Genomic DNA, 11997 nt, shown 5'->3' with positions numbered 1-11997 from the left:
GATTTCCAAAAGGGATTTTTAAGTATGCAGAAATTGCATATTTTAAACGATGCAGATGCTATTGCTCTGGGACTCTTTGACACCCTGTGAATCATAACACCATTGTTCTCCCTGCTGCCTGCTCTCCATGCCTGTACCCTCATCCCATGCCTCTGCCACCCCATGCCTGTGGCTTGCTTCCTTAATCTCTGTCCCTCTTTCTCCCCCCTCCCACTTACCTTCTGATGCAACTCAGCTCTGGATCCAGGATGTTCAGCAGCTGCAGCAGCCCCGGCTGGGCCCCAGCCCATCCTGGCCAGGGAGAAGGTGTTGCAGATCCTGGCTGGGCTGGAGGGACCAAGCCAGAGCAGAAAGTAAGGGGAAGAAGGTTGCTAGGGACCTAAGAGGGCTGCTAGCCCCGTGCTCTTCTCCATGCCATATGTGGATATTCCCTGTTCCCCTCCTCTGTCCCCTGCTCTCCTGGCTGCGTGGCCCTACCTTGCCAAATAAGCCATCCTGGCCTGGGACAGGCAGTGGCTCAGCTCCAGCTTCAACGCCAAGACAGGGGCTGAAGCTGGAGTGAACCACTGCCTGCCATTGGCTGGTACTCAAATCTAAGATGAGGCTTTTCCTCCCATGGTCATTGGTAGGCAAAACCTCACCTTGGATTTGAGTAAATACAGTAGCATCTTTAGACTTCCTGCACAGTCTGCCTCAGCAGTCACCAGTCCTTCATCCTGAAGATCCAAATAGCTGGAGCTCCTTCCTCACTGACATGTCAGTGACGGTATCTGTCACACCAGTCCTTTTGCTGACCCTTTAGCTTATCTGGTTCCACCAACTGGCCACAAGTAACTGGCTCCAACAATTCATTTCAAAAGCCAGCAGTTCCCCATACACTGGCCTTCTTAAAAGACCATGTGCCTGCTATATGCAACAGGACTGAGAACACATGACTTGAGCAACCTTATATTTTTCCCTTGTTTCTCCATGTCAATTTCTGATCATTCATGGTTGCCTGCACCAGCTGTATCCATCTCACAACATCTGCAAAGCAACTGTTATCCCATATAATGAGGCTTCCCAGGCAAAACTGCCCACATCCATCTTGCTGCTGCCTATTTTATTGCCTGGTTTTCTTCCTTTCTCCTACATAAGACAGTCTTTGTCTTGACAGCATCTATATGCAGCCCAAATTGTTCACTCGTCCTGTAGAGGGTATGAAACTGACTTTTGCAAGCCCTCATACTCCTTGTCTTGCAGATCAGCAATCTCCTGGCCATACACCTTTATCCCAAGGTCCTTGACTACCACACCTCCATCCATCAGCCTCTCCAAAGGGAAATCAGGAAGGTGCTGGGAGATGCTGAATCACCCTGTCTGCTGTTGGTCAGTGCCTTGCAACATTTGCTGACCAGGATTACTGACCTCCCATCTGCTGAATAACTGTTTACCATTGCAGATGGGGAGACAAAGCACACCGTGAACCAGGCCAACATTTGTCTGCTCTACAATCCTAGAATTTGTTTCTATGTTTTGAGGGCCAACAGAAGTCAGCAAGAGAACAAAATTAGTTCATTCAAGTTACCACCCACAATTCATAATGGTTCATCTGCTTTGCTTATGACATGAGCATTATCTTCCAGTCTCACTCTACACTACCTCTCTCTTCATAGCTTTGCACTCATAGGCCCACAGCAGATGTTACGCTTAAGACATGATTAACCTGTTAATCCTGCCATAAACAGCACCCCAGCTATATGTTCAGGCAATTAATGGTGCAACAAGAAAATGGGAAACCAGCCACAAAAATACCCTACAAAATGTGTGTCATGATTTTGTGGCTGGTTTCCATTGTGTCTTAAATTGAACATGTCACAGGGTAGCCCTACCATGCAAACTGATGCCAGCTGTATGGCAGGTCTTGGCTGACTGCTCCCCCCCCCCATGTCAGCAGGATGATTGTGGTGCAGCCCTGCCTGAGGTGTTTTCAGGGTGCTGAGTCTATCAAGGAGCCGCAGGGAGCTCATCAGCTGCGCCAGGGTGCCAGGTCACAGGGAGCTGCAGGTGATCAAGGAACCTGAAACATTCCAGCCAGGAAGATCCTGGGATCAGGGAAAGGTTCCCTGATCCTGGGGTCCTCAGCAGCCAGGACTTTGAAAAACTATGCATGCAGCCAGGCTGCATGCTACAGTTTTCTGACATCTAAACCTCTCCCAGATCCCAGGACCCCAGTGCACCAGGACCTTAAAAAACCACACATGCCATTGGGCTGCACACAAGGTTTTCTGACATCCCATGCATGGGGCTCTGGGACTAGCCCCAGTGCAGTCCCTGGGCTAAGACCCACAATCAGCTGATTGTCAGTTCTGGCCCTGATATTGCAACAGTTCACACCAGGCTGTGGGTACCCAGCTTTCAACTTGCCATGCAGGGGAAGCCCAGGATCATAATCCTGGGTTATCCCTGAACTGGTAAGTAGTAATGGAACAATTGGGATCTGATCCCTAATCCTAAAATCACACAACCTGCCATGTAAGTGTGACATGCCAGGAGGCATAACTATGGGGCTTAGGGATCAGATACCATCACACCATTAAACAAATGTGTGCCAGAGGCCCTAATTTCTTTTGGGGCTCTGTGCATCTATCATCTATCAATGAAAATCATCATGCCTCCAAACCATTACGTGGTATTTTATAGTGTCTGAATGCCATCTTTAGATTGCTACTTTGGCTGACAGTCTGCCGTTGCTTGTCACCTGTACACTCCATTTTGTATCTGTTTTATTCTCCATTTTGTATCTATTCTATTCTGTAACATTCAATCCGCTTTTTAGCCCTTTCCATTATTTTGTAAAGACTGCTAGTACAAATCTTCTTGTACACCATTAAGAGCAGATGTTATACTATGACTTAAACTGCCTTCTGACTAAGTAATGCAGAGTAGTCAGGTAACACACATACTTCCTTTCCTTTCTCATGTCCTTGTGTGACAAAGTATTTAGCAGAATTCGCAGATTCACTGGAATCCGACAGGGCCATACCATAAGTGCTTCTGCTATGGCCTTCTACTCTTGCCCTCTGAGCTTCCAGCCACTCACCCCACTGTCCTCACCGGAGCAGGATAACTTATACGCTGAATCTAATAGACTTGTCATCCATCTAAAGCAACACTATTTTCACTGTTCCCAAGACCTCTAATTGTAAACTATGCTGCTCTCCAGCCTTTTGATATCCCTGAGGCAGTTGGGACACATCACTTAAATTCTGGGTGGGATGACCTGGTACTCCTAGGACTATATTGCCTACTGTCTAAAAGCAAGGGCTGTTATTCTGCCTTCCACTTCTAATAACAATATTCTTACATGAGGCACCAAACACAAAAATGGATTACAGCCCTGTGGGCAGCAGTGATTCATGAGTTTAACTGTGAGGGAATAAGAGAATCGTAACTCAGGGGACAGAAAGGGCAAGCTATGTGAAATTTCTTAGATAACTGAAATTGACCCATATTTCACTAGTAGCCATGGGAAATTCTACAGCTATCACAGCTTCCAGAGCAAGAAATCAAATCAGCTGGACTTGAACTGAATTTTCAACACACACAAAAATGAATAAATCCCATCTGTGAGAGATCATTTTTAATTATTTCTGGCAGTGATTGTTCACTATGCATATTAGTAAATGGGATGGTTAGGCAAAAAGAAAATACAAGTGGCCCACATGTTTATCCATTTTAAGAACACGCAACAAACGAAATCTGATTACCTACCAAAACTAGTTTTCAATGATCTTATGAGATGTGAAAATACCATAAGGATAAGTATTTTATAAATATTTTTAAAACAAAACACATGCTTAAAAATATGCCAGCCAGTATATCTAACTTTATGTTTCATAACCTTTTTTGTGGCTTATTTGTGTCAACAGACATTGCAACATCTTCTGTCCTTGTGCTGATCTGCAATTTAGTTTATACCTTGAGAACAATATTCAGATTCCACAGAGTACTAACTTATGTAAGAAGGAGAACACTGCTTCTGGTTCAAACTGTTTTTCCAAGGACCAGCTTGGTCAAAAACATGTTGTAAACAGCTGACAGGCTGGTAAGAAACAGATTTCTTGTTCAGCTTGATCGGTCAAAAGTTCAGTTGAGAGTTTCATAAGAGAATCTAAACCCAAGGTATCTTTTGTTATTAGCTTGAATTATTATTAATCAGAGTATCTTACCTTTTCCCCTCAAGCCTCAGCCAAATAACCTACTCCTTTGTTGAATGCTTTCTATCTTCACAAAGGAAAAGTATAGTAAATCATAAAGTCTCTTTCTTTTGGCAAAAACAGTCTCATCCAAATCAGCCCTAATATTAATATGGTACATGGTGCTATTATTTTTATTATGAAAAAAGAAAAAGGTTTGTTTGTTCCATAACAGTGCCTAGAAGCCCTAGCTAGGAGAAGCCCCTCACAAACACGCTGTAGACGCACATAATAAGGGAAGTGTCCCTTCATCTAAACACTTAGAGTCTTATTTGTTTAAAACAGTGATTCTCAACCATGGTGCCAGAGCACCCAGTGGTGCCACAATGTCTTTTGAAGGGTGTTTTGGGGTGGAAGGAGATAAGTCAGGTATGAGGAGATAAGTACATAAGCAAAGGCTCAAGCTCCGTCCCTGCCTAGATGTTACTCTGTCCCCACTGCCCAGCCCCTCTGCAAGGACGTATGCACTGTAATAAATGAGTTCCTTGATCCGGTCTCCTCCACCCTTAGGTCTCAAGGGGAGTGGTCCCTGAGTGCTCAGAGCATAGATGGCTTTGGTGGCACCGAGGAAACCACGCATATCATGGATGTCAGTGAGCTGTTGAATCTCCTTAGCCTTGTCTTTCTACCATTTGTTCTTCATATTGCAGGTCCTCCTTTGGACCTCTGCCTTGGCTTCTTGTGGATTCAATTTCTTTTGCTTGGAGTTGGTATCATCTTGCCAAGCACAAAAGGCCTTGCACTTGCATTTGATCAACTCTAGTATCTCCTGGTCGTTCTCATCAAACCAACTTTGATGTTTCCTAGTACAGAATCCAAGTGTCTCTTCACAGGTGCTGATGATGGTGGCCTTAAAGGCACCCCACATGCTGCTGATATTCTCCCATTGTTGTTCATTGGAATTCACCACTTTTTCATTGAGGCATTGGTGGAAGAGGTCTCACTTGCTTGGGTCCTTGAGTCCTTCAATATTGGTCTGCTATCAGCATTGTTTCTGCTGCAGCCATCATTTGGGAGCCAGTTTGAGTGGTATAACCAAGCACATGAGTCAGCTGATCAATACATGGACATCTTTGTGATCCTGGGCATAGATGATGACATAATCAATCAGGTGCCAATGCTTAGATTGTGGGTGTTGGCATGATGTCTTGTGCCTGTTTTTCTGAAGGAACATGGTGTTGATGGTGAGTCCATGTTCTATGCATTTGGTCTAGAGGAAGATACCACTGGAGCTGAACTTTCCTACTCTTTCCCAATGGTTCCGTTCCAGAAGTTAGAGTCCCTTCCAACTCTGGCATTGAAATTACCAACAAGAATAAGTCCATCTCCCTCCAGAATGTCAGAAAAGACTTGATCAAGGTTGGCATAGAATTCCTCCTTGGTTTCACTGGCAGTGTCAACAGTCAGGGCATATGTACTGATGACAGTGGTACATTGATTCTTCACAAGTTTAAGACAGTGGGGAGCTCCAATAATCATTGACCTTCAGTATGATGATGATGCTGTAGTGTGTGCTCCCTCGGAAGCAGACCTTCACCCAATTGTCAACATCATTACCGAGGCATACAAGAAAATGGGACTCATGCTTAACATTCAAAAGACTAAGGCCTTCTACCAACAAACTCCTAATGAACAGTCCCCAGCTCCAGTAATCCAGATCCATGGTGAGACTCTGGAGAACCTTAAGTATTTCCCATGCCTCAGAAGCCATCTCTCATGGAAGGCTGACATCGACAAAGAAATCCAACATCACCTCAAATATGCAAATGTAGCCTTTGGACACCTGAAGAAACAAGTGTTCAAAGATCACAATATCAAATCCAAAACCAAGCTGATGGTTTATCAAGTAGTTGTGATCCCCACCTTGCTGTATGGAGCTGAGACATGGACAATGTACAGAAGACTTCTAAAGTGTTGGAGAAGTACCATCAATGCTGCCTGCAGAAGATCCTCCAAATCTAGTGAGAAGACAGATGCATCAACATTAGCATCCTCCTACAAGCAAACACCTTGAGCAATGAGGGAATGATCATCTAACATCAACTTCATTGGGCCGGCCATGTCATCTGGATGTCTGACTCCAGACTCCTGATGCAAGTTTTATTTTCCCAGCTCAGAGAAGGTGTACAGTCAAGAGGAGGGCAGAGAAAGCACTTCAGGGATGTCCTCAAGGACAACTTTAAAAAATGCAGCATCCATGTCAATTCATGGAAGATCACTGCCCAGGACTGGTCTGCTACAGGGTTCTCAGTACTTTGAAACTTCACAACAACAGGAGATGGAAAAGCAAGAGTGCCAGAATCAGTGTGTTGTGGACCAAATCAAGAATCAAGTGCCACCCACCCCAAATGGAAACACATGTCCCAGTTGTAGAAGAGTCTGTCAATCCCAGATAAACCTCATCAGCCATCTTCAGACACACAGATAAGACAATTGTGGAAGACAATCATCCTTGACTGTGAGGGATAGAAGGAAGAAGAAAAGAAAATTACTTTCTGAAATGGGGTGCTGCTCAATTCACAGAAGTTAGGGATGGATGCCTTGAGTCTACAGAAGGCTCTCTTGAGTTAAAAAAAGGTTGAGAACCACTGTTTTAAAACAACTGCAAATTTCACAACCATGGTTTTGATCTTCCATATTTATGTTTAATCAGCCTAGAGGAACATCATAATGGTAGACTAAAATATGGATAACTATTGCTTTTAACACCCTACAATAGGGGCAGGCAATTGTTTCGGGCAAGGGGCACATACCGAGGTTTAGCAAGCAGCCAAGGGCCACAGGGGTAGCCCCACCCCCTGGTTGCCATCTTGGGACGGGAAGTCCTGCCTCCTAACCCCCCAACCTTTGCCACCAGAATTCCCTCCCCTTGCCCCCAGAAGTACTCCTTTCAGCAAGGGGTTGTGCCATCTCAGAACCAGAAAAATGCCAAATTATATTCTAAAAATCACACATCTACAACATTCAATAATTTGATTTCAAAAAACATTTTTCTCCTAATTTACATACCTTTGTGTAGTGTACATAGAGGTGATCGCACAATAGCTTAAAATGAAGTCTTACTCTTGTAAACTGTGCAGGGCATGGGGGGTGGGTATTGGTCTGTGGGGGGCTATGGGTATGTGAGTATGTGGAAGACGGTGTGAGTGTGTGTAGGGGGTGGATAGGTGTGGGGAGTGGGGGTGCATTGAAGGAGCTTGTGGGTGTGTGTGGACATGTGGGGTTTGTGGGGAATGTGTATGGGGTGGCTGGGCTGTGTGAGAGGACTGCATGCATGTATGGCAGGGTGAGGGGGGTGTGGGTTCATGTGTATAGTGGGGGGTGTTTGTGGGACTCACCTTATGCGCACACACACACACACACACACACACACACACACACACACACAGTGTGCTCGCCTCATTGATCTTTCTCTCTCTCCTCCTCCCTCATTGCATGCATACACACACACCTCTCCTGGCCCCGGGGTACCAGTGTGCCCTTGCTCCTATGGTCCAGTGATGCAGCCAGGGGCCACGTGGTACCGGAGCAGCCTGCCATGTGCAGGGAAAGCTGCCGCAGGCAGACACTTCTGGGTGGAGGCTGGGCATGGGACTGTGCAGGCTGTCCTTTCTCCTGACTCCTGCCAGCGTCCCCTGGGTCCTACTGCCCCTGGTCCCTGTCTTTGACAGGGAGCCCGGAGCACATAAATGTCAATTTTCTAAACTTTGTAGGTGCCCCATGAGCCAGACAGAATGGCCTGGCAGGTCAGAGTCAGCCTGTGGACCATATTTTGCCCACCCCTGCCCTATAACACTTCACTGATTTAATACACACATAAATGCACATTATTCACATGTACATAAATGTCTATATGGTTTTCATATTAAATCTCACATCCACAGGTTTTATAATACAGTAACTAAATGCATATAATGAATTTCTCTGGCTGAATTTTAAACTGATTTGTGATTTTTTGACCAAGACTGAAAAAATGCATCATATTTAATAAACATCAGCAGTGGAAAAAGTAATTGTTAGCTTAGTGGAATGATGTAGCCTGGATATCATCTTAATCACTAAGATGGTAACAACCCTGAAAGGAAAACTTCCCATTGGCATGGAAAGGGAAACCCTCAAACTCAAGTGCACTGCAAACATTGACAAGATGAAGACTAGTTAGGAACAGGCTCATATATTTACATTCAGACACATACAAAACTCTACTGTTAAGTTTGCAAGTTACTCTATATATGGTACTTGCTTATACAGATTATAATTAAGGGCTACCTAATTTGTGGGAGCTGCTCTCCGATTTCATAGGCAGAACATAGGCCCAGGCACCCATTTTGCAGGCGGAGTACAGCAGGCTCCCCCAGGCCTCTAGTTGGCGGAGGGGCTCCAATGGTCCTGCCCCTCACCAATGACTGGCTGCAGGGGCTGCCTGTCATGTCTTCCTACCCCTCTCCATCAATCGGTGGGGTGGGGGGGGACTGCATGACCAACAGTGGAAAGGGGCAGAGCCACATGACAGGCAACCCTCATACTCAATCAGCAGTGAGGGGCGGGAGTGACCTCTGAGAAGAAAGCATTTTATTTTCTGTAAGTTTTCCTCCTCCCCACCCTCAGATTTCACAGGCAATGCCAGATTTCAAAGAATCCACAAAAACCACAAAAATAATTATAATGCACGCTTCATGAGTTCACTGAAACTTTTACTATCATGTATCAGTAATAAATGAAACCCACTGACCTCCACATTCCAGTGAAACTGTGCATTGTGCTCACACAACGAGGTAAGGCAGGAGGTTTAAGTCCATCCATTTGAATAATAAGTGCAGGAACACCAAAGAGAACCAAGTATTTCACATAAAAGAATAGTACCTGAGCTAAAGCCAGGCCACCTGAAAGAAAAATATATCCATGCATTACATTAAAAAAAATTAAAGACGTTTTAAAACCTTTACATTTTTTTCTGAATACAAAGACTAACTTAAAAGTAAGTTAAAAATGTTGACGAATGTATTTTATAAGAACAACATATTATGAGACATATGATCTGTTATCTTAAAATGTGCCTAAAATGAAGTAATATTTGTTTTAGTACAAAGATATAAAGCACCAGCAAGTCCACTTTCTAAATCCCTGCTTAGACCTCAGGGTTGTATTGGTCTGATAAACAAATATTGACTTGACTTGAACTGAAAAATCGAAATGCATTGATCCGAGAGATAAATATTTACCTCAAGGGACAATAAATCTTAATGTACACCAAAACACAAAGTCAATACTCAACTATGTACAGTATTATTATGTGCACTCTTTACTTCTCCCTCCAAAATGAGCATAAACTACTGATACATTTGCATTGTGCCCCTGCAGGCCTTCATGGATGCATGTAACCTTAAACTGCTCTCATACACAATATAATTCATAAACAATCACGTTCCCAAACTCCCCGTTCCTGGCTCAACATAAACATGGCTACAGAGCATGAACTGTCACTGCCATTTAGCCAACTCCTGCCTAACTTCAAACATACAGAATTGGAATATATGTGCAAAGCTGCTCACATACTTTAGTACCTTATTAAGGCCTAAGAGATTTCCAGAGGTCAGAGCTAAATCAAAAACATTCAGCTTCTCAATATGTTTCGAGAATACAGATTATTGGCAGCATGTGTGCCCATAGCCTAAAGACAGCATACAGTATAACCTGCAATAATCCTCATTTACCCTGGTGTGAGATCAGAAACAGGTCCAGTCATTTCAATGGTGTTTCTCACAAGAGCGAGCACTATAGAACAGGCCCTTCATTTGTTCTGCTTGCATAAACAACAGATTTGGATGGAGAAGAGAGATGGTGATATTAATAAGTCCCATCATTCTGAAACTGACATATTTACCTATAACCTGATGGTGAGGAGCTCACAAATTTACTATGACTCTTATGCTATTTCCTGGTTTTCATTTTCTTCAAATTCCAGCTCTTGGAATGCTGGTTACATGAAACTCTTAGCTTTCACTTCAAAACAGGGAAGGCTAGATTCAAATCACCTCAATTAGCACAGAACCCGGACTGGGGTGGGAATTAGACACTTTAGCCCTAGGGAGCAACTGAAGCAGGCAGCCCTCTGAAAACTCATCATGGCTAGGGAGAGAAGTTACACATAAACCAGTTTAAGTAATCAGAACCTGGTTTAAACCTGTAACAGAACAGAAATTCAGTGCACATAAACCAGTTTCAAAATGGCTGAAACTAGTTTAAGATAAACCTGGTTAAATGTAGTATCAGACTTAACTGATTTGGGTCAAGCCGGTTTATGAAACTTCTGTCCTAGACCCCTTCCTGGTTCAAGTGAAATTACAGTCCCCCAGCATCCCAGCATGCCTTCCAGCCCTGAGCTGGGCTGTGCTGTCTACTCCAGGGCAGGGACTGCCCTCCCCAGCAAACCCCCCAGCTGGGGTCTGGAGCCAGGGAGGGGGTTTAAACCCCCCTTTCCCCAAGTACAGAGCTGCCCTGTCCTGCTAAAGTTACTGCTGGCTATAACTGTGGAATACAAATCCCAGATGCACCTGGAAGCAGGAAGAAGTAGTGTTGTTGTGATTCTGAACTGCAAATCCCAGAGACCTCCTAGGCAACAAGAAGAGGAAGTGAACACACAACCCATGCTGGCTACCTGCCAGAGAGCCATGCTCTAGCACTCCCCAGGTTTTGGCCTGAGTCACTGTAGGCATGTGGCTACAAAAAGTAAATGTCTGTTCACTTGTTAGTCAGTTTAATCTCTGCATCTTAAACTAACCTGCAAAGACTGAATCAATTCAGCCTCGGGCTTTTTGACTGTACTTAGCCCATGGGCCTAAATCCAGTATATTCCTCTTCTGGAATTCAACATTTTTACTCAGGCTCCTGTTATGGTCAGAACTGACCCCAAGAAGCCACCTTCCTCTCTCATTCCCACCTAAAGTCCTCTGCGATTCACACTGCTCATGCAAAAGTCCAAATTCTACCTCCAACCCTGGAGAGACAAGAGCCACTGAGTGCACAAAACACATGAGTCATGACTAATAACAGCAGCATAGAAATCAAATCAAAACTGATGCAGCAAGTGTCCTAAACTCCTTGTGCCATGTGCAGAGCTAGATCCAACGGTACATGCCCAATGCCAGTCCCACATGCCTTGGGCTGTCACAGGGTGTGTACTGCATGCCACAGCCTGAAGAACCCACTTTACACACTAGCTACAGCATGGTCCAATCCAAACTAGCCCTAGAGCCAGCATGCAGGGCCAGTCTGGTGAGGCACCACATATAGCACACATTGTGTTGCATGCAGGAAGCGTGGCATCAGGTGCACTCTGCATACCACATTCAGCACATAGGGCTGAGGCCAGCACATGGAATCAGTCCGACACTCCACAGGCCAGATCATACAGCTTCATGGGTCAATCTGGCCCATGGGCCATATGTTTGACACCCCTGCCTAGTGATAGGGCATGACGCAGGGAGGGAAAAGTCCTGGAACATAGCTCCTCCTACCACATTATTTTTGTTTTAACCAATGACCACATATGCATAAACAGTGCTAGAATGGAGTAAGAGTGAGCATGTCTCTAGCTTGGTGATTAGGGAATTTCCCTGTGAGAGAGAAGTCCCACAGTTCTTCCTAACACTGTTTATGTTATTTTAAACTTGGCTAAAATATATACATCTACTGGATGGTACTCAGACAAGATACATTTCATTTATAACCATCTAGGATGAAAACCTGACTCCGCTGA

At 44.5% G+C, this 11997-nt stretch overlaps 1 protein-coding gene and 1 long non-coding RNA gene across 2 annotated transcripts in view; one reads left to right on the top strand and one right to left on the bottom strand.

The window, feature by feature from the left end:
- The window catches only part of LOC109296821, an 18984-nt gene extending 13071 nt beyond the window's left edge, over nucleotides 1–5913 (top strand). Inside the window, exon 3 of the long non-coding RNA XR_002097071.1 lies at nucleotides 5516–5913. This is a non-coding gene — a long non-coding RNA (uncharacterized LOC109296821). The remainder of the gene's footprint in view (nucleotides 1–5515) is intronic.
- HHAT (hedgehog acyltransferase) overlaps nucleotides 1–11997 on the bottom strand; it is a 323485-nt gene that overhangs the window by 217731 nt on the left and 93757 nt on the right. The window contains exon 8 of the mRNA XM_019515898.1: nucleotides 8971–9121. Coding sequence (XP_019371443.1) covers nucleotides 8971–9121 — 151 coding nt within the window. The remainder of the gene's footprint in view (nucleotides 1–8970; nucleotides 9122–11997) is intronic.

This window comes from Gavialis gangeticus, unplaced genomic scaffold, assembly GCF_001723915.1.
Source record: "Gavialis gangeticus isolate Ggan-Ray unplaced genomic scaffold, GavGan_comp1, whole genome shotgun sequence".
NCBI classification, from domain to species: domain Eukaryota; kingdom Metazoa; phylum Chordata; order Crocodylia; family Gavialidae; genus Gavialis; species Gavialis gangeticus.
The sequence above is the reverse complement of the archived record's forward strand: the minus strand, read 5'-3'. Positions and strand labels throughout refer to the sequence as shown.